The following is a 23226-nucleotide window of genomic DNA, read 5'->3' as shown; positions in this document are numbered from 1 at the left end:
CATCAGTCTGTTTCTCATATTAGGTTTAAGGACAGCCCTATTTGGTGAGACAGGTTGAATAAGCTGCAAGCCTTACACAATACTTTCCTTGGAAATCGAGACCCTTTCTCTAGTTCTGCTTTTTGACAGCTCTGATTGCCTGTCTATAAAAAATATATCACACTGAAATGGGCCTCAAGAGGTCCTGAGTTAGAATCTAGGAAAACCTAGCTGGTAAAAGACCACTGGGTAGGACAGTGAAGTACCCATGTGAGGGACACTTTAAGACAAAGGGAGGCTGGATGTGTCTAGGAGAGGTGCAGCTGCAGGACTACTGGTCAGAGCTAACTGGTGGGCCAACATGATCTCACATGAGGGGACAGTCAGAAGATGCCGGTTAATGCCTAATAAATAGTTCAGGGCTATTGGCTTCAAGGCAGGTATTGTTAAGAGAGAATAATGTTTAAATCTGCTTCAGTCATGTAAATCTCAGTACAAACGAATGTGTTTTACCACGGTGTCCAATGAAGAATTGTTAAGCTATTGTGATTTAATCATGTACTATTGGATATATTTGGTTGTTCTGAGCCTTGAAACTATTTTTCTCAGATCAGTGTACAAAGCGATCTGATGTACAGTATATCCTTAAAGATGTATATCCAAATAGGTCAAAAGGTCACTGCGTTCCAGAGATTGTGATATTTCCTTCTCTAAACCAGATCTTGGGATAGACACTGACCCACAGAGCTCTTTTTTATGTTTTTAAATGGTTTTGTTTTTAAAACTGTAATTCTGGGGACTTCCCTGGTGGGGCAGTGGTTAAGAACCCGCTTGCCAATGCAGGGGACACGGGTTCAAGCCCTGGTCCGGGAAGATCCCACATGCCGCAGAGCAACTAAGCCCATGCACCACAACTACTGAGCCTGTGCTCTAGAGCCCATGAGCCACAACTACTGAAGCCCGTGTGCCACAACTACTGAAGCCCGTGCACCTAGAGCCTGTGCTCCACAACTAGAGAAGCCACTGCAATGAGAAGCCCACGCACGGCAACAAAGAGTAGCCCCCGCTCACTGCAACTAGAGAAAGCCCGCGCGCAGCAACGAAGACCCAATGCAGCCAAAAATAAATAAATAAATAAATAAATAAATTTTAAAAAAATTGTAATTCTGGAAAATGTTAAACATACACAAAAGTAAAAAGCACAGTACAATGAATCCTCATATATCCATCACACAGCTTCAACAACCAGCCACCTATTCCTACTGGTTTCATCTATGCTCTTTCTTGGCCTCTTTGACTCTTTTTGTTGTTTCTCTTTTAGAGGTGATGCCAGGGAATAAACCACAAGGCTTCATACAAGCAAACTCTTTGATTCTCTTGAAGCTAATCTCAGGCATGTCATTTCAACCATAAATATTTCTGTATGTATCCCTAAAAGATAAGGAGTCTTTTTATTTTATTTTTGTTTGTTTTTTATTTTGTATTTTTTTTTTGGCCACACCATGCGGCTTGCGGAATCTTAGTTCCCTGACCAGGGGTTGAACCCGGGCCCCTGGCAGTGAAAGCGCCAGGAAGGAGTCTTTTGAAAAACATATCTATACTATTATCAGGCTTGAAACATTAATAATTATTTCTTAATGTCATCAATTCAGTGTGTACATTTACCTGGTTGTCTCATTTATCTTTTATTTTTTTTATTGTTGGTTTCTTTGAATTGGAATGTTAAACAAAGCCACGCATTACATTTTGTGGATACGTCTCTGAAATCTGTTTTAATCTACGTAGCACGCCCCCCACGCCCCCCCACTATTTCTTGTTTTGTTTTAGTGAAGAAACTGAGACTTTTGTCCCATAGAAATCTCTTGTTGCGGAGCACAGGCTCCAGACGCGCAGGCTCAGTAGTTGTGGCTCATGGGCCTAGTTGCTCCGTGGCATGTGGGACCTTCCCGGACCAGGGCTCGAACCCATGTCCCCTGCATTGGCAGGCGGATTCTTAACCACTGCGCTACCAGGGAAGTCCTTAATTTCCTTTTCTTAATGACTTTCTAATATAGTTTTCATAATGTTCCATGGTCTTTAGCTATATCATCATTTACTAAAACATTCCACTATTGATATGCATTCATTTGATGTTGGATTTTTTTGTTGGCGTTGTTTCAGAGTTTTGTTTTTTTTTTTCCCACATGAACAATGCTGCAATAAACGTCTTTGTTCTTACTGTCTTTATATACTGGTGCTTTTTGTTTCTGTGGTTTAGATTGTTGAGAAATGAATTGCTGTATCAAATATGAATTATTTTTAATAATAGATTTTTCTAGATTGCGTTCTAAAAGGCTGTAATAATTTACATTTTCACAGCATTACCTGAGAGTCCTCTTCCTACCCAGTATCCCCACCAGCAACTTTGTGTCATTTTGATTTTTGTTAGTCTGATCAGCGTCAAGTGATTATTCTCATTGTTACATTAATTTGCATTCCCTTATTACAAGTGAATTTAAATGTCTTTTCGTGTTTATTGGCCATATGGATTTTCTCTTGATTAAATACCAATTTATATTCTTAACCCAATTTCCATAGGGTTATTTATGCCCTTCTTGACAACTTGTAATCAATTTTTTTTTTTGGCCTAGTGGCTTGTGGGATCTTAGTTCCCCAACCAGGGACTGAACCTGGGCCATGGCAGTGACAGCACCAAGTCCTAACCACTGGATGGCCAGGGAACTCCCAATTTGTAATCAATTTTTGAATGTTACTATCTGCCCACCAAGTTGCAAATTTACCCCCAAATCTATTATCATTGACATTGCTTGTGTATCTTTTTTCCATACCAAAAAAAATGTTTTTTTAAAACAAGTCAAATATGACCATTTCTTCTTTTTTATAAAAATTTCTTGGTTCCCACTTTCGTTTAAGGTCTCCCCTACTTCTTTGCTGTAGTCTCCAAGATTTTCCTAAAGGATTTTTAATATTTTATTTTTTATGCTTGAGTGTTTAATCCATCTGGAATTTAATATTTTGGTAAATGAGGTAATAATGGATACAATTTTATATTCAGTGCTTCTATTTATAATTATTTCTCGTCCTTTAAAATTTTCTATTTTGACATATTTTAAAGTCTACATCAGTATATGTATAGCACTTGTGAATAAATAAATACATATACATATATCAGAGCTATGTGCTCAGAAAATTTTTTTTAAGCTGAAAGGGATGCTTGATCAAAGAGTTTTGGAAACCATTGCACTAGACCATGAGCTCTTTGAGGGCAGTGATTATGTTTTTCCGCATCTTTGAACCCATTGCTAAGACTGTCTCTGGCACATTGTACGTGTTCCAAAAATGTTTGTTAAATAATTGAATGAATAAAACTGCCATTATGTGATTCATGTGTCTTAAGCAACACAGCCATTGAGAAACTGGACATTCCAGCTGTGTCCTGCCTGAGGTTAAACACAAGCAATGACTCACAATGGCAGGTAGTATAACTTCACTGGTGTTGAGTTCATACATTTTTAATATGGGGATATAAATTCTTAAAACCTTAGAAGACTTTCCTGTGGCTTACAATCCATAGTGCTTATGAAACTGGTAATTATTTTTTGTGAATACATTCCCTGCTTTTTAACATCAGTCACCTACTCTCTGTAATGGCAGTTTGCTAGGAAGAATTGGTCTTTTTGATACCGTAAAGTCAGAAGTGTAACTATATTTATTTATTTATTTCCAGCTACAAATGTTTATTTTTTTACTTTTTTATTTATTATTTTATATTTTTATTATTTTTTTTACAGTAGGTCCTTGTTGGTTATCTATTTTTTTTAATTTTTAAAAATAAATTTATTTATTTTATTTTGGCTGTGTTGGGTCGTTGTTGTGGTGCACGGGCTTCTCATTGCGGTGGCTTCTCTTGTTGTGGAGCACGGGCTCTAGGTGTGTGGGCTTCAGTAGTTGTGGCACCTGGGCTCAATAGTTGTGGCTCACGGGCTCTAGAGCGCAGGCTCTGTAGTTGTGGTGCACAGGCTTAGTTGCTCCACGGCATGTGGGATCTTCCCAGACCAGGGCTCGAACCCGTGTCCCCTGCATTGGCAGGTGGATTCTTAACCACTGCACCACCAGGGAAGTCCCTGGTTATCTATTTGAAGTATGGCAATGTGACATGTCAATCCCAAACTCCCAATCTACCCCTTCCCCCCACCCTTCCACCCTGGTAACCATAAGTTCATTCTCTAAGTCTGTGAGTCTGTTTCTGTTTTGTAAATAAGTTCATTTGTCTTTTGGTTTTTTTTAATTCTGTATATAAGCAATATCATATGATATTTGTCTTTCTCTGACTTACTTCACTCAGTATGATAATCTCCAGGTCCACCCATGTTGCTGCAAATGGTATTAGTTCATTCTTTTTTTACGGCTGAGTAATATTCCATTGTATATATGTGGAAGTGTGACTATATTTAACTTTAGATTGTGAACTTCTAAAAGTCAAAAACTCTATTGAACATATATTCTGAGTGGTGCCAAAAACCTATATCATCAATAATTAGTTGGGAAAACCCCAAATGACTTTTCCTTTTCTAATATACAAATTAATCTCAGCAAAAATAGCAAGTTTATTTTCCTGGGTTATTGTTTTTGATAACAGTACTGAACAAAGTTTAATTTTCTCAATCAAATGGGCTATGTTTAACCTGACTCTGCCCTTTGTACTTCTTATATTTTTTACAGTTTTCTACATTTACAATTCCTTTTTTTCCTATTTCTTTCTTTCTTTTTTTTTTTCAGTTCCAGCAGTTAATTGGTCTGGCTGATTTTTACAAATGAGGCTGGTGCTTCTATCACTGGACATCATGCACCATCTCTTTTCTCCTTTTTATTTTAGATTCGGTATTCACTTACTACCACTCCCTCTTGTGACTTTGGAAAGTAGCAACCAGCCAGACGTGTTTTTGCTATAGGTCAAACGGTGTGAAAGAGATCTTTTCTACTCAACTTTGCCCCTTTTTGCTTGAGCTTATTAAGAGGAAGAGAAGGATAACGAAGGACAAGTGAAGGCAAAGGAATTTGGGCTGAAGTAACCGTTTGGTTTTTAAATTCACTTACAGACGAATCAAAGTATTGGAGAAACATTAGGAGAGACTACTGTACAGCCGGGGATATTTATTCTCACTCACACTCTTTCTCCATTAGAGGCCTCTCAAATTCCTTCGGACTTTAATATAGGAGGTACGTGGCAGAATCAAACTGTGAAAGAGAATTCAGAATTTTTTCAGTGAGGTTATTGAGTGCAGCGGAAGCATTATAATCAGACTGGCCTGTGGGATTTAAATTATACTTACATTTAGAGATATATTAAAGAATATAAAACCTATACCTAAACAACAAAAACTTCAGTGACTGCCATGAATAAAACAAGAATTTAAACACTTACTTTGATAAACTAAATAGAAGACAATGTTTTAAAAATACTTCTTCACGAATTTGAGAAAATTCCCTGATCATAAGGCTCTTTTTCCTTACAAAAAAAAAAAAAGTTTCGAAAAGAAGTTTCTATTTAAAAGAAACAAAAAACTGTACTTTGCTACCTTCGCGCTGCTACGAAGACAGTGCTACTGTCCTCAGTAAAAAGAAAAAAATTTGAAAAGATTCTGAATTAAGACTCACAGAAGCCAATGAAATATTACAAAGCTGCCCTATTGGAACCGAAAGAGTTGCTAGAGAAGTTACGTTCAATTTGAATTTCTGAAAGCCGGAGTGGACAGGTTCCTCTACCGCAGGAACGCTGGGAATTGTAGTCGGGAAAGCCCGACTGCTTCTCAGGGGGAACCACGTTTCATTGCTTAGCGCTTAATGGACGGAGAGTCGTTTGGTCCAATTCACTCTTCCCGGGTTCTCCCTAGACCCTCCTGGTCAACGCTTCGGGTATTTCCCTTGTTCACCAATGAGCGCTTTAGTCTAAGAAGGCCTTCGAGGATTGGATGTCTTACTCTCTGTGGAATGGTATTAGCCAATGGGAGGGCAGAACCGGCCGAGGTGGCTGGGTCATGGGGGAGAGTCTATAAGGCCTTACCCTGCCAGCGTCCTAGCTTTTTTGGCTCCTAAAGTCAGCAGGGTCGTTTGTCATCGCCGAGGCCGCGTCTGCGAAAGGAGGGACTCGCTCCGCGCCTGCTGGTTCCTCTACGTTATCCGTTGGTGTGGCCCTGATGCTGCGGCAGGCTCCGGATTCCTAGAACGCTGGAGCGGTAAGTAGGGTCCAGCGACGGCAGACAAAGCGGTGGAGCCGGGAAGGCCGCAGAAAGCGGCCCCTGCACGCAGGCGGCCAGTCTGCCTGGGCGGGGCGCTCTGCCTGCCTTGAGGCAGTGCGTCCCTCCAGGCGCTTTAAAGCTCTCTGCTCCCACGTGTCCTGGGAAAATGTTAGCTTTGTTCACTTCCTCCCCGTCCCCCTTGCACGTCCGATTTTCACAAACCCTAACATTATTAATAGGTGTCATCTCACTTCTTCATCCCTCCAGGTTGTTCTTTCGTAACTTTCTATTAGCTTTGTGCCCCTGCGTGTCTACTAAGAGCAGAAGGACATGGTTGGGTTCGGCTTCATTCAAGCGAGACCAGCGTTCACATCTCTGTATTTTAAAAACAGTTCTTGGGGGCGTTTGTGCCTACAGCAGCTCCTTTCGTGGTAGTGTACTTATGTGTGTACCCCAGCACGTGGCCAAATAGAGGTTCCCACAGGATCAAGTATTGTTCTTGTTTGGTAATTGCTGGTACTGTTAGCACCATCTGAAGTTCTTATTTTCTTTGATCCTGACAACCACTCAGGATTATTATGAGAGGAAGCTGAGGCTCAAGGGAGGTAACCCAACTTCTCAAAGAGTTAGTTGCTAGTAAATGGCGAGCCAGATTTGATGTCACTGCTTACGTTGTTTTTTTAAAAACTCGCTTAACTTAATATGGATTTAAGTTGTGGTTGTGTAGCTCTGTGTATTTATATTAAACTCTGTATATGAGAGCTAAATAATTCTTTGAGTTGAATGGTACATCTTGGCTGAAAGAAAATCTTTCAGGCAGCTGCCTAATTACAGGTGCCTCGCATCTATCACTTAACTCCTAGCTTTTTAAAGTGTCATTCTGGCAGCATAGACCTCACCTGGGAGCTTGTTGGAAATGCAGAATCTCAGACCTCACCCCACCTACTGAATTAGAATTGGCTTTTTAAAATAAGATCCCTTAGGTGACCAGAGTGCCTGTTAAAGTTTGGGGTGCATTCATTGTCATAAGGATTTGTTTGCCGGAATTGAACTAAACAAAAGAGAAAGTAAAAGGTATACCTTGTGTTATTCCCTACATTTTCCTGGGCAGATCCTAATTTGAGCCCTCTCCTTCTGAATGGGCTGATAAGGTTAGAAGTTTTAACTCTTGGCTTCTGTTCATCTCAAAGGAACAGGAAAGGCTATAACTTTCAGAATCATTCCCACTGAGTGGTTCTCTAAGTACTCCTTAGATGAGAATGGAGCGCTCCAGTTTCAAGGCCAGTGTTGTATGCAAAACGCCATTACTCTGGGTATTTGGTTCTTAAATGTGACTTGGTTCTTGGACCTTTGGGCCAGTGATGATTTGTGCTGGTGACAGCACATAAAGTTCATGCGTAAGCTGGCTTGTAAACAGCGATATTCAGGATGTTGATAATAGAAGCACCTAAGAGGCAAACCCTTCAGTCTTATTTCTGTGAACAGTATTCAGTCTGTTGCTTTTTTGTTAAATCCTTTTTGAAATTGCTGAAGTAACTATATTTTCATTTTGAGAAAATTATCTGCCAAATACTATCCTGTTGAAGCCTTGTTTTCTCTGAGTCCTTTATTTTACGCTTGCTTGCAAACTTCAAAAATTTAACTTTTAAAGTATTTTATCTGGGATATGATTTTTTCCCCCATGTGTTATGAGTTAAAGATCTTAGCAGTGGTTTTATATTGCTTAGAAGTTATTCCAGTACCCTTTATTGAATAATCTTACTATTTTTCATTGATTTTTGACTCCATGTAACTTACAACCATTATTTATTGAGCACTTACAATGTGTCACCTAAGCCTTTTACGTGTATTGTTATTTCATCTGGACAGTATACCATTTGAAAGCTGCTATGACTAATCCCATTTTACAGATGTAGAAACTGAGACAAAGAGTTTAGGCGATCTGCCTAAAATCACATTTACCAAGTGGTGGAGTCTGGGTCTGATTCACGTAGAGCCTGCTTTCTTAGATGGACTGTATAAACAGCTTTCCTGGGAGAAGTATCTCTCAACTACCTCCCACCCCGTACTACTGCTTTACTCTTTATATCTTTGTATATTTCAATATATGGGAAGGCCATTTCAGCTTTATTACCTTTTTCCTCCCAAATAACTTTAGTAGGCTGTCTGGAGTTACAGAATAATTTCCCAGCCCGCCTCCCCCAGTTGGCATGGTTTTTGAAATTAGCATTAAACTAACTCATTACTTTGTGGAAAGTATTTACACCTTTATATACTTTTTTTTTTGGCCCTGCTGCATGGCATGCGGGATCTCAGTTCCCCCACTAGGGATCGAACCTGTGCCCCCTGCAGTGGAAGCACAGAGTCTAAACCACTGGACTGCTAGGGAATTCCTCCCCCAACACCTTTATAGTCTTCCTAATAAGAAATATATTGTGTAACTTGGTTAATGGAAGTTACTATTTTTAACTTTCTGCATCTGTGAAAATTATTCCTTGTTATTTTGTATTTCGGCTTGTATGTTTATCATGTTACATTTTCTAAAATATCTTGTTTACTTTTGTGGGAAAAAGGTATGCTGAGTTTAAAAGGAAGGTATGGGAAGTGGAACGACTGCTGACCAGTTTAGGAGATAATAAATAAGCTTTTAGCCCCGTTCTGTACTAACTAGCTTTTGTCATCTGGGGCAAATTATTTAACTTCTCTGTGACTGTTTCCTTATCTGCCAAATGAATTACCTCACCTCAAAATCTGTTTCATTCTTCTGAGTTTGGCCCACTCAGGGACAGACAGGTGTAGTTAGATTCGGTTCAGATCCACCCTGATCTCGCAGACTCCACTGGCCTGAGGCACAGGGTGAGGTCCCCTTCTTGGCTTCATTGTTCATGACCTTCTTTGACTCCCTCCTTCTTCTTAAGGGATGTTATCTTTTGTAAACCCAGTAAACTGGGTTTTGTTCACAGATGATTTAGAAAAAAAGCTGTCAGCCAGCCACTTTTCCCTGAGACACTTGTCTTAGGCTCCAGAAGTGTTCTAGAGGAAAAAAACACTGGCAGTGTTACAGTTTGAGAAGTGTAGCAAAGGTTATAAGTTTGAACTGTAAAGATCTTGTTTATTGTGACTTTGGTGTTAAAATATGTATTGCTAAAAAGTTTATTGGAATAATGAGGATGACATATGTTCTTTAAACATTGTGCACACATAAATAACTTGATTTTTTTTTTTTTTTCTTTTTAGTTAGCTTCCTATGTTCTCTAGACTGGAATTGCCAAATGCTTTAAGTTTTTGTGATTTAGATTCATCTGTTTCTTTCTGAAAGTGCTGTGATTCTGATTATTTAACAAATGCCATAATATACCTCACCAGTCTAGAACTAATTTTGCCAACCATTTCTACAGAATTTAAGAAGATTTTGTTCATGTGTATGGCATAGAAGATGAATTCGTCCTCCTCCACCATGAATGAAGAACCTGATGCTCTCTCGGTAGTTAACCAGCTCCGGGATCTAGCAGCAGATCCATTAAACCGAAGAGCCATTGTCCAGGATCAGGGATGTCTGCCCGGCCTTATTTTATTTATGGACCATCCCAACCCCCCTGTCGTCCACTCGGCTTTGCTCGTAAGTTGCCTTTAGTAATTTCAGTCTCAGTGTTATAATTTTGCAATTAAGGAGAATTTGAAAAAGTACTAGATGACATGGTAAAAAGTTAAAAGTGTAGAGCAAATAATAGTAAGTTTGTATGTATTTCTGTATGTGCAAACGTATGTATGTGTAGTCTTCTTACACAAATGGTAGCATACTATATTGTTTTTATTCTTTGACACAAATGGTAGCATACTACATGCATGGAATGTTCTGTAACTTCCTTTTTTCACTTAAGAAGAAATCTTAAGGATTATATTATATCAGTACAGAAAGACACTCAAAGAGGCACTTATTGTTTTGTTTTTCTTTTGTAATAATTTTGTTAAGATGTAATCACATACCGTGCAGTTTACCTAAAGTGTACAATTCGATGGGTTTTAGTGTATTCACAGAGTTGTGCAGCCATCACCACCATCAATTCTAGAACATTTTCATCACCTCAGAAAGAAACTCTGCTCTTTACCTATTGTTTCTCAGCCCCATCCTCTTTCCCTAAGCAGCCATGACTTCCTCTTTCTTTGTATTTGCGTATATCTCTGGCAAAAGTGCCTGTATAGATTTTATATAAATGGAAGCATATAATATGTGGTCTTTGTGACTTGTTTCTTTCACTGAGCATGTTTTCAAGGTTCATCCACATTGTAGCATGTATCAGTACTTCATTCCTTTTTATGGTTCCTTCATTCCATTATATAGGTGTGCCAGATTGTTTATCTGTTCATTAGTAGATGGATGTGGCACTTGTTTTAATACAAGATGGGAAGGAAAGATAAAGGAGAAGAAAAGAGAAAATATACAGGATCATAGCTAATAATGCACAAGGAATTACCATATTATGAGAAATATGGGGGCTAGAGAAACATGTTAAAGAACAATACAAAGCAATCAGGCAAATACAGAATGTGAAAATTTCTGGAAGACAAATAATCCAGTTCAGTGAACAATAAATTGCATTAAAAAGCAGTTGGGGTGTGTGAAAGGCATAGCAGTAACTGTTACAGATTTAGAGAGACTTAAGGGACATATCAGCCAGGTATAATATGTGGACCTGACTTGGATCCCAATTTGAACAAATCAACCATAAACGTAGTTTTAGATAACTTGAAATGAATGTGGACAAGACAGTAGATAATATTAAAGAACCACTTATTGCTTTTGCAGGGTATTATAATAGTATTATCATTAAGTTAATTTTTAAAAAAAATTAGCTTCTTAGGGATATACTGAAGTATTTACAAATGAAATTATATGTTCTGTGAGATTTGCTATAAAATGCTCCAGTGTGGTTAGCGGCAGGGGAGATGGATGAAACAGGATTGCCCAGTGGTTGATAATTGTTGAAGCTGAATGATGGATACATGGGGGTCATCACACATTTTCTCTACTTTTGTGTCTTCTGAAATTTTCACAGCAAAAAGTTTAAAAGAAAATTACTGTCATAGAAAATTTTAAACTCATTATCCTTTACTTAAGGACCCATGATCAATTCCCATTTAGTGTAATTTCACAAGTTCATACAGAAAAATAATATAGGCTGTTTCTTTTCAAAAATCAAAGTACATAATACAGATTTCCTATTTTACCTTCATAGAATGACGTTTATTTAGGCAAAACAGACATTGATATGAGTGAACAGTAGTAACAAATGGGGAAATTTGCGTGGCCCCTAGTTTGGGTCCTATTTCAATGAGAATTGGAATAAGGGTGAGAGGAGAGAGTGTGTTGGTCTCTTGACAGAGACTTGGGGTTGAAGGGGGTTGTTTATTTTAAATAGACTAGACTTGAACTTACTTAAATTCAGAAGGCAAGGGGCTGCTGGAGTGGGAAAGGTTTGAGGAGAAGGCTCTCACAGTTGGTACAGAAGATGGGAAAGGTTGCTAACTGCGGAGGATGGTGAGATTTGTTCACAAGCGTTGAGGGGCTGCTTAGTTTGGCAACGCTGAATTGATACGAGGCTTACAGCTTATGAAACTCCTTTTTCACCCTGCTTCAGGCCTGCCATAGGCCCTGAGAGCCAGATAGTTGGATTTGTTTGGGGTTGATTCTTGGCCAGGCAAGTTGGTAATTAAGGGAGTTTAGGATTTTGGCAAGAGAGTAGTTGAAACAATAGACTGTAGGTGCTAGGCTGAATAGGAAGGGAAGTCAAGTCGTGGAGGGACCTAGTAAGGAGAGAGTAGAGGGAGCCAGGGGCTCAGAGTTCCCAGAGAGGTTGAATAATATGTTGGTGTTCTCATAATTTCATTTTATCTTCACTGTTGACTTATAAGCTATACCTTTTTGTTTTTAATTTTTTTAGTGGTTGTTCTAGGTTTACATTATACATCTTTAACTTGTTACAGTCTGCTTCATGTATAATGTAAGAATCATACAACCGTATATTTCCATTTCCTTCTCCCATCCTTTGTGCTATTTTTTTGTCATATATTTTACTTCTATGGATGTTTAAAAAATCTACAGTATTTTTTTCCCTTTTACTCTAAGCTATTATCTTTTAAAGAGATTAAAGTTTTAAAAATCAAGTGTATTTTATATTTACCATCATATTTACCATTTCTGGTGTTCTTCATTTCTTAATACAGATTTGTATTTCTACTGGTGTCTTTTATTTTCTGCTTGAAGAAGTTTAACATTTTTTGTAATGCAGTTTTGCTCTTGGCTTTTTTCCCCTGGTGCTTTACAAGATGTTTCATTTTCTTTTTTTTTTTTCTTTTTTTTGTTTGGCTGCACCGAGTGGCATGTGGGATCTTAGTTCCCCGACCAGGGATCGAACCTGTGCCCTCTGTGTTGGAAGCGCAGAGTCTTAACCACTGGACCGCCAGGGAAGTCCCGTGGATGTTGTTTTATCTTCTGGCTCAAATTATTTCTGATGAGAAGACTGCTGTGATTCTTACCTTTGTTCCTCTCCATATAATATATAAGCCTTTTTCTGGCTTCTTTTGTGACTTTATCAATGGTTTTCAGCAAATGATTATGATGTGCTTAATATGGATGGTTTTCTTTGTGTTTTGGTTTTGTTCTTGTTTTGCTTGGGATTTGTTGGTCTTGGATCTATAGTTTTCATCAATTTTGAGAAATTGTGATTCATCATTTTTTCAAGTTTTTTCTGTCTCTTCCCTGTCACTCCTCTCGTGGGACTCCAGTTGTATGTGTTTTAGATACCTCATGTGGTCCCACAGGCCACTGTTCCTTTTTTTTTTCTCTCTCAGTCCTTCGTTTTGGATAGTTTCTATTGCTGCATTTTAAAGCTCACTGATCTTTTTTTCTGTAGTGCCTAATCTGCTGTTAATCCTATCCACTGTGGTTTTCATTTTAGACATTATGTTTTGTCCTCTGGAAGTTACATTTGGGTCTTTTTAATATCTTCCATTTTTTTTCTCACCATACTTAGGTTTTTCTACTCGTCCTTGAGCATATGGAACAGAATTATAATAGCTATTTTAATGCTTTTATTTTATGATTTTACCTCTGTCATATCTTGGTCTGTTTCTATTGATTTTTTTTTCCCCCTTCCTGATTATAGGTCATATTTTTCTGCTTTTCATGTCTCGTAATTTTTAATCAGGTGCCAGACATTGCAGATTTTATCGTATGGGCTTTGGATTTTTTTGGTATCCCTATAAATATCCTTCAACTTTGTTCTTGGTTGCACTTAAGTTACTTGGGATCAGTTTGATCCTTTCAGGACTCCTAATGGGATGCTCTTCTGAGGATCCACCCTGATCCCTCCTGCATTGTGAGGTCTTTTCACTTGTGGCCGGTGGTGTCATAGACTCCGCCCAGCGTGAGGTCCAGGAATGGTTTTCCCTCTTTCTCGTGGTTTTAGTCCCTGGCCCTTTGGTCTTTTACTCCAGGCAAGTGCAAGCCAGCATTCAACCACAGATTCTGGGGGACCCCGCCGTAGAGCTCTGGAGCTCTCTTGCTGCGCTGATCCCTCCTCTCTGTTACTCTGCTCTGCAAATTCTAGCTGCCTGGGGTATTTTCTGACACCAGCCAATGTCCTCTGTGGACACCAGCTGGGTGACCAACAATGCAGTTTTGACACTAACCACTCGGAGTTAGGTATCAAATTCCCCAGGTTTAAGACTCAGTTCCACAAGACTGCCTTCATTTCAAAGGCCAGTTGCGAGTATCAGGTCACCCATATTTCTAACAGAGCAGCTATAAATTGGGTGTTCCAGTGACCCCCTCCTCAGTTCAGTAATTTACTAGGATGGCTCCAGAACTCAGGAAGCCACTTTACTTGCATTTACCAGATTTTTATAAAGGATACACATGAACAGGCACATAGGGCAGGATCTGGAAGGGTCCTGCGTGCAGGAACTTCTGTCTCCGTGGAGTTGGGGCACACCACCCTGGCAGGTGGATGTATTTACCAAGCCAGAAACTCTGAATCTCCTTGTTCAGGAGTTTTTATAGAGCTCAATTTCCAGCCCTTCCCTACCTCCCAGGGCAGTGGGTGGGGCTGAAAGTTCCCACCCTCTAGTCACTTGGTCTTTCCAGTGACGAGCCGCATCCTGAGGCCATCTAGGGGCCACAGCCTAACTCACTTCTTCAACATGAACTCACCCAAGTGTGATCTAAAGGGCCTCCTTATGAATAACAAACTCCTATCAAAAAATTCCAAGGGTTTTAGGAACTCTATGCCAGGGCCTAGACGAAGACCAAATATGTATTTTTTATTATACTACTCCACCCTAACCTCCCCAACTCTGATCTCTGTCTCCCTAACTTGGCAAGACCACTGGACTTCACTGGGCTTCCCTCTCCCTGTGCTGCAGTCTGGAACTGCTTCCAAAGCAGGAAGATGGGGCAGTTGTAGGATCTGCCTCTTCATTTCTCTGAGGGACTCCAGTCCTGTGCTGCTTCTCCTCCAGTTGTCCTGTTTGTTAGTTTTTTTATGAAGGGAGGGCAGTTCCCTTGGCAGTTAATCCTTTATGGACCAAAGTGAAAATCAAGGTAAGACTAGTTACAGAAAGGATAGGAGATTGCAGTCAGAGACAGGTTGTTGGATTTGTGATTTCATGGATGGTACCATTTTTGGTAAGGACCAGGCACTTTGGAAATGTAGTGTAGAGGACTAGTAAGAAATGTGAAGGTCAGTGAACTGAGAGGGCAGTTTTGGATGGTGTAGTTCACAGAGGTATTCCCCTGCGAATCAGGTACTAAAGTCTGCAGTGAATGATCAGAGATCAGGAAGTCTGTAGAACAGCTAATAAAATCCCTCAAGAATCAGCATGTGAAGGAAATACTTACAAAAATGTACTTTAAATCTTAAGAGAAAAGCATCCTAGAAAAGTTAAATTCACAAAACAGGAATTTGTGAGAGTGAGTTCATCTTTTGGTTTTCAGTTTAAAAAAAAAAAAAGACATTTTAAAGGTGTTTTATAAAACTAGAAACAGTTCATTCCATAAAGGGGGTTGTATGTTTTGTCCCTCTCAGCAGTTTATTTTAATTAATATGTAAAAAGCACCTAGGGAAATGTTGGCTATTGGGACTGCTCCCTGAAATTAATAAATGGACTATAGCTCCTTGTATCCTTGTCAAGATGAAGTGGTGAAAATAAAACCAAAACAGCCTAATTTTGACCTTGCAGATAAGTTGGGAACCTTCTTTTCAAAGAGCAGATTCAGCTACTGCAGCTCAAAGGATTATTTTTGTCCCCTAGAAGACTGCTCTGCTTATCACATTTAAAGAAGAGTTTCTAAACATTCAAAACCAATTGGTTCTAAAAGCAAAACCCTGTTTTTCACTCTTTCCTCTCGCAGTAGGTTAGTAGTAGGTTTAATTTTGAGTAGTCTGTCATGTGGACTGACCTATTCCTGCTCTCGCTGTAGGCTCTTCGATACTTGGCAGAGTGCCGTGCTAACAGAGAAAAGATGAAAGGAGAGCTGGGTATGATGCTAAGCTTGCAAAGTGTTATACAGAAGTAAGTACAATAGATAGTGTCTCCTCATGGAGTAGAAAAGTGGGTCATGTTACTTTACTGAAATTTGTACTCTAATGTGACGGCATACTTTCATGGGTTATATGTCCAAAAATGTTCTGATGGTCAGTGTTGTGATTATTACTGAACGTTGATATTAACAATAGTCCTTATGAAAATGCTAAAATTTTATTTAAAATGTTGATACACATTGTACTTATGAATAATATTTCTAAAAAGAGACAATCCTACCATGTATGAAGTTTTGTGAAGTAGATGTAAATGGATTTGCTAGTAGTGCAACACAGGTGGCATTTGAAAATGTGCAGCATTATAGTATAGTACATAATTCTTTTCTTACTTCCTCGCAGTCTTACTCGAAAGAACCTTGATCTGTATCATGACAAAAAGGGCTTTTGGTGAGATTTTCCTGAGAATCATTGAGATGTCTCTTAGAGATTTAGAGCCATTTAATTTGAATTTTAGCAAATGGGTGGTTTTTAATTGTACCTTTCATCTTATGAAGATTTTTATATCTATCATCTCATTTTGCTATTTACAGCTTTTTGAGGTAGGTTAGACAGATAATAGTTTTATGGGTGAGAAAATTACAGAGAGGCCGAGTTTCTTATCTGTAGTCCTTCAGCTGTGTTGCCTCTGGGAATGTCTGGTTTTGCTCCTTTCCTAGGCCTTGCTGATTTCCTTGTAGAAGGCTAGAAATGGAAGATTAAGTGTTTTGATATTTCCGCTGTGTCTGAAAGCAAAAAAACTATGCTGAGGCTTTATCTTAGTTGACTTTGTATCTTGATCTTATTCAAGACATGACTGCCTTTAAGACTATAATAAATAGCCATTTAATTTACTGATTTTTAAAACTTGCAGTTTCTTTGGCTTGAGTGCTCACAAAAGTTCTGTAATTCCCAAACACTGTAAGTTAAATTGTATCAGTGGACAACCATCCAAACTGACTTCCAAGGCAATGTATTTTTTTTCTTAGTGTTCTTGGCTTCTAGATAAATTTTATTTTAATAATCCTTTTCTTTTTTTTTAAATCATGCTACCCCTGATAGGTGCCTTGATCTTTAATAATGACAAGTTAGAGACTGAAGGGTTTTTTTTTGTTTTTATTCAGGTGATCAGTTAGGAATAAATATTAGAAAATATTGACTGGCATCAATTGTATTAATCATTACCTATGGTTTGAGGTCAGTTCCATTAGTAAAATTTGGATTCCAGTTCTGACTTGAGACAAATGGTCTCTTTGACCCTTAGATTCCTTATCCATACGCCTGCAGTTAACACCTTCAAAGTGCTCGATTCAGTGGGATGATACGTGTAGAAATGCTCTGTAAATTCTGAAGTGTTGTATAAAATATGAGGTTGCATTGTTCTTGTTCCTAGTATGTTTTAATGGCATGTAATTATTTTTAACTGGCATATTCTTTTGGAAATCGTGACAGGATTAAGCATAATATGGAGGCTTCTGTAGGATTATTTTATTCATATGATGAACTTAAGATTGTGTATTTCTTTAACAGTTTTGGTTATTGAAGCTGAAAATACGTGGTAAAAATTTTTTAATGTAAGAAATTAGATGAAAAGTTAATGTTGATATTAAAATATGCTTCCAATTTGAGCTTTAAAGATTTAAAGCAAGTTTTAGAGGTACTACAGATTTACCCTATAAAACAATTTCTTAGCTTGGTTGGCTAAGGTTGTGGTATGTGCATATGTATGTGTGTATCTGTAAATGAGAGATACATCTAAAATATTGGGTTGGCCAAAAAGTTCGGGGTTTTCCGTAACATCTTAATGTTAGGGAGACAACTTGTATTTTTTTTTTTTTAATAAATTTATTTATTTTATTATTTATTTATTTATTTTGTCTGTGTTGGGTCTTTGTTGCTGCGCGCGCGGGCTTTCTTTAGTTGCTGCGAACGGGGGCTACTCTTTGTTGTGGTACGCCAGCTTCTCATTGCGGTGGCTTCTCTCGTTGTGGAGCACGTGCTCTAGGCGTGTGGGCTTCAGTAGTTGTGGCACACGGGCTCAGTAGTTGTGGCTCGCGGGCTCTAGAGCGCAGGCTCAGTTGTGGCGCACGGGCTTAGTTGCTCCGCAGCATGTGGGATCTTCCCGGACCAGGGCTCGAACCCGTGTCCCCTGCATTGGCAGGCGGATTCTCAACCACTGCACCACCAGGGAAGACCAACAACTTGTATCTTTATAAGAGAAGTATTGTGTCAGTTCAGGTCATTATCTTGCAATGTCATCTGGGAAGGAGATCTTGAGATGGAGTTAGAAATGGAAGAGGTTTATTGTGAGATATGGTCTGTGGAGATAGAAGGGAATGAAGAAGGATTGGACTATAGTCGTTAGACTGCAATGCAGATCTGACATCTGTAAAAGGAAAGTGAAGAGGAAACCGAATGGGGCAAGGAGAGTCTCAGATTGCAATGCAAATCTGACAGACAGCTCAAGGGGGAGCTCCAAAGCGAGGATCACCCTGTAGATGAGTCTTGCATTGGGCAGAAATGGCCAGGCCCTATAGTGCCCCCGCTGCCCAGGCATTGGGTGGGGTCTCCCTGGGAACGGTCAGGCCTTGGAATGAAGGATTGATGGTGTGAGAGATCTCAAAGCCACTACTGCTGGTGGCTCTACTATTCTACTCCCTGTAGCCAAAGGGCAGGTTTTCTTCTTAAAGGGAGATCCAAGCAGTGTGTCTCCACGGTTTCCACAAGCAGCTTCTCTTTAATACAAATGAGGTATATTTTTTAGGACACTGCAGTGATCGTCGCTGGCTCCTCCAGCAGTAAAACAGGTATGCATTCATTGCATACGCCATTATAATTTGGTCCTATACCCCTCTCAAAAGTGGAGATATGATGTAATAATTTTTATATATATTTTCCAGCTCATTTGGCTGTTGGAGATATCAGATTTGAAGGTTACCTTTCAAGCTTTTTTAAAAGTCACCTCTGTTTACCAAAATAATCATCTTAGAATTTATCAGTTACTGTTATCAGAAGGTCAATAAAACTATGTGTTTCAGCTTATAAACATTAAGACTGTGAAGTATTAGAATCAGGTTTTGGTTCAGCATGTTTAGCTTTGTGTTGTGAATTATCTCATGGCTTGGACATGATTTTCTTTTTTTATATATTTATTTATTTATTTTATTTATTTATTATTTATTTTTGGCTGCGTCGGGTCTTAGTTGCGGCATGCGGGATCTTTTGTTGCGGCACGCGGACTTCTCTCTAGTTGTGGCTTGCGGGTTTTCTCTTCTCTAGTTGTGATGCAGGGCTCCAGGGCACATGGTCTCTATAGTGGTGGTGAGGAGGCTCCAGAACGCCGGGGCTCCAGGGCACGTGGGCTCTGTAGTTTGTGGCACGCAGGCTCTGTAGTTGTGGCACGCGGGCTTAGTTGCCCCGCGGCATGTGCGATCTTAGTTCTCTGACCAGGGATCAAACCCGAGTCCTCTGCATTGGAAGGCGGATTCTTACCACTGGACCACCAGGGAAGTCCCTCATTTTCTTTTTTTAAGAAATTAGATTGCTCTGGCATTATTATTTTCTCATTTACTTTTTTCTTTTGGGTACCTGTATTAAAAATTCTTAAATAATCAAAAGGAAAAGTTTTTATCATATAGAGCAGGGTGAGTTTTATATATGCATAATTGTTTTGACACTGTAGACATATTTTCTTTAGACATTATTTTGCATTTTGACATCTGTGTTGGCAGATACAGATGACTGATTTACTACTATTCCATTCTTATATAGGTCATCTTGGTAAGCCATAGCACAAGAGATCTATATTATATACCCCAGTTGTTTTCATTGATGTGGCTGCCCCATGACAGCTGGGCAGTCAGGGTGGGATTCGGATCAGTTTTTCTCTCTGTTTAGGAGTACTGAGTTAGGGGGAGATTTAGCTATGATTCTGTGGAACTATACAACTAGGGAAGCAGCAAAAGGATCTTCCCATACCCCAGTAAGACCCATAGAACAAAGAAAATCTGTTGTGGAGGGATGCTGCTTTATTCACTGAAGAGAAACCTTCATCTGGAGTGATCAAAGGGGAAACCAGAAAGCAGAAGTAGGTGGGGAGAGTGGAGGTTATTCTTAACATGAGAAGCAGAGAGCAGTGTTTTATAAAATAGGAAAAATTCTGTGTATTAAAATTTTTGCCCTTTAATCAAATTATGTTTTGCTACAAAATTTTGCTGAGATTTTAGCACGTTATTCAATAGCAGATTTGACTTAATGTTTAGGTCAAATTGGTGCTTACAGATCGACAGTTGGATTGATTTCAAAGGCACTGTTACTTTCAGTTCTTCAATTGTGAAGAGAATTTTAAGTTCTCTGTCACTCAAAATGAATCTGGTATTGTGTTCTAATTTTAATCTTCCATAAATGAAAACTTGTCCTTAGAGGTTAGAACCTTTTTACATTTTATTTTTAACCCTGGATCCTTTGTGAAGAGAATTTTTGAAATGTCAGTCTAGGAAATATCTAAATGCAGTTTAAGACATTTGTTAATTGCTATTTCAGGAGTAATACTTCTGATACAAAATGTATTTTATAAAAGCACTTGTGAATATCTAACATGAAGTATGCTATAAATAAAAGTCACTTTAATAAAATGTGGCATCTCAACTTTAAAATACCTCATTTCATCCGGAGAACTTCCTAAAATTCTAGATTTTGAAACAGTGCCATAGTAATGGTGGTCTATTATTCTTGCTAAAATCTTGGATGAAAAGTATGTGCTTCATTTCTTTATGCCTTTTTTCTGTGTTCTTTTATTTTCTTTAAAATACTATTTTAAAATCTTATTACAAGTACACAGTATATGGTTTATTTATAAAAATTCAAAAATATAAAAAAGAAAACCCATAATGCCATTTATCTTTTCATTTAAATATGTTTATACATACATATTTTTTTAAACTTTAGTTTGAAATGACATCAGACTTTCAGAAAAGTTGTACAAACAGTACACCGATGCCTAGATAAGTACACCAGTAGTCCCCAGATTTTAACATTTTACCATTTGTTTTACTGTGTTTTTGTTTTTTTAAATATTTATTTATTTTGGCTGCCCTGGGTCTTAGTTGCGGCACGAGATCTTTGTCGCGGCATGCGGGGGTCTTTTAGTTGAGGCATGCGGGCTTTTAGTTGCAGCATGTGGGATCTAGTTCCCTGACCAGGGATCGAACCCAGGCCCCCTGCACTGGGAGCACAGAGTCTTAACCGCTGGACCACCAGGAAGTCCCTTGTTTTACTATTTGAACATTTGCTTTATTCTTTCTCCATACATGTTGTTGTTTGGTATATATGTCTTCATAACTTATATATAGTCATTGTGAAGTATGTATTTTAGGAGAAAAAAATGTGTCCTTTGTCATGTTTAATGCTTGGATTTGGGGCTGGAATCCTACTTTGTGTGATATCAGTACACAGTTCCTGTTCTCATTGTTTCTATTTGCCTCATCTACACTTGCCCATTCCTTTATTATTTTTTTTATATATAAATTTATTTATTTATTTGTTTGTTTTTTATTTTTGGCTGTGTTGGGTCTTTGTTGCTGTGTGTGGGCTTTTCTAGTTGCGGTGAGTGGGGGCTACTCTTTGTTGCAGTACGCGGGCGTCTCATTGTCGTGGCTTCTCTTGTGGAGCATGGACTCTAGGCACATGGGCTTCAGTAGTTGTGGCACACAGGCTCAGGAGTTGTGGCTCACAGGCTCTAGAGTACAGGCTCAGTAGTTGTGGTGCACGGCTTAGTTACTCCACGGCATGTGGGATCTTCCCGGAGCAGGGCTTGAACCTGTGTCCCCTGCATTGGCAGGCAGATTCTTAACCACTGTGCCACCAGGGAAGCCCCATTCCTTTATTTCTGAATCACTTTTAGTTGTGTCTTGTTTTGTGAGTCAAAATGAAAATCTTTTAGTGGGGGGAATAAAGTAGGAGCTTGGGATTAACATACACACACTACTACATATAAAATAGATAACCAACAAGGACCTACTGTATAGCACAGGGAACTCTATCTACTCAATAACCTATATGGGAAAAGAATCTGAAAAAGAATGAATATATGTATATGTATAACTGAATCACTCTGCTGTACACCTGAAACTAACACAACATTGTAAATCAACTATACTCCAATAAAATTAAAATAAAAAAAGAAAATCTTTTAAATTAGTGAGCTAGGTCCATTTATATTTATTGCTGTTACTGATATATTTCATCTTAACCCATTTTTGTTGTAATTACCATGTATATTATAATAGTTGTGTTTCTGTGCCTGCTGTTTTCTTCTTTTATCTTGAAAATTTCTTCTGATTTGTCTTATTGTTATAGTGGTTACCTTTGTACTTATAATTTAAAGAAATGTTCTAAGTTTTCTGTTTTCTTATTTAAACTTTCACCATCTTGCTTGTTAGGTTTTTTTTTTTTTTTTTTTTTTTTTATTACTCAAGCTTCATTTTTTTATTTAGCTTTCTGACTCTGCGCTTGTGCTTTCAACACTTTCACAACGATTTTCTGCTCCTCAATGAGGAAAGCATGCTTGATCCTGTCACGGACACATTTAGCACACATGGAACCACCATAGGCCCGGCTAACATGTTTTTTCGTTTTAGACAACCTTATAAGAACTTTAGGTCTCACAGCACGAACTCCTCGAAGTCGGCCTGGGCACACGCCACATGCAGATTTTGGTGCTTTCCCAACTTTCTTGGTATAAAGGTAAACAATTCTATTACCAGGGGTTCGGGACAGCCTGGTTTTGTTAGAGGCTGTATTGTAGGACAGCCTACGACGGTATGTCAAATGCTGAACCATCCTGAATGCCTCTAGATACTGTCCCCGGAAGAGACTTGTTAGTTTTAGTGGTAATCTTTTCACTCCCATAGTCAATGACTTTTTCTACTTTTCCCTTTTCTTCTCCCTTTTCCTTTCTTTTTTTAAGTTGCATTATTTCTACTTTATCAGAACATTTATATATTCTATTCTCTTTTCCACTTTAGTTTTAAATTTAGATCTACAGTTAAATGTGTAAAATGCTCATCATCAGTCCTTCTGCTGAAGTTTTCCCAGTCATCTCTTTGTTGGTTGAAGCTTAATTCCCTAGTAGATTGCTCAAGTAAGACTCTAATATTCCTTGAGTTCTTTCATGTTTAAAACTCCTTTTCTGTAACCTTGATACTTGAAGGACAACTGGACTGGATCCATGGTTCACCTTTTGTTTTCTTGTGATTCTTGAAAATGCTGCTCCATTTTGCCTTGATTTTTATGTTGTTTTCTGTAAAGTTTTTAGAACAGAGGGTGGCAGCTTTTTTTCTGTAAAATAAAAAGCCAGATAGTAACTATTTTAGGCTTTGTTGGGCTCACAGTCTCTGTTGCGGCGCTCAGCTCTGCCCTTGTGGGTCAAA

The 23226-nt window shown here is 38.7% G+C and overlaps 2 protein-coding genes across 2 annotated transcripts in view; one reads left to right on the top strand and one right to left on the bottom strand.

Moving 5' to 3' along the window:
- Positions 1–6010: 6010 nt before the first annotated feature.
- Positions 6011–23226, top strand: part of ARMC1 (armadillo repeat containing 1) — a 31542-nt gene continuing 14326 nt past the window's right edge. The window contains exons 1-3 of the mRNA XM_061171616.1: positions 6011–6215; positions 9617–9837; positions 15700–15791. Coding sequence (XP_061027599.1) covers positions 9655–9837; positions 15700–15791 — 275 coding nt within the window. The 5' untranslated portion in view covers positions 6011–6215; positions 9617–9654. The remainder of the gene's footprint in view (positions 6216–9616; positions 9838–15699; positions 15792–23226) is intronic.
- On the bottom strand, positions 22278–22663 carry LOC133077105 (large ribosomal subunit protein eL34-like). The gene has a single exon (XM_061171788.1). It carries the CDS (start codon positions 22634–22636, stop codon positions 22283–22285), a length of 354 nt encoding a protein of 117 aa, XP_061027771.1. The 5' UTR covers positions 22637–22663; the 3' UTR covers positions 22278–22282.

This window comes from Eubalaena glacialis, chromosome 17 (genome assembly GCF_028564815.1).
Source record: "Eubalaena glacialis isolate mEubGla1 chromosome 17, mEubGla1.1.hap2.+ XY, whole genome shotgun sequence".
Lineage (NCBI taxonomy): Eukaryota > Metazoa > Chordata > Mammalia > Artiodactyla > Balaenidae > Eubalaena > Eubalaena glacialis.
This window is presented reverse-complemented; position numbering and strand designations above follow the sequence as displayed.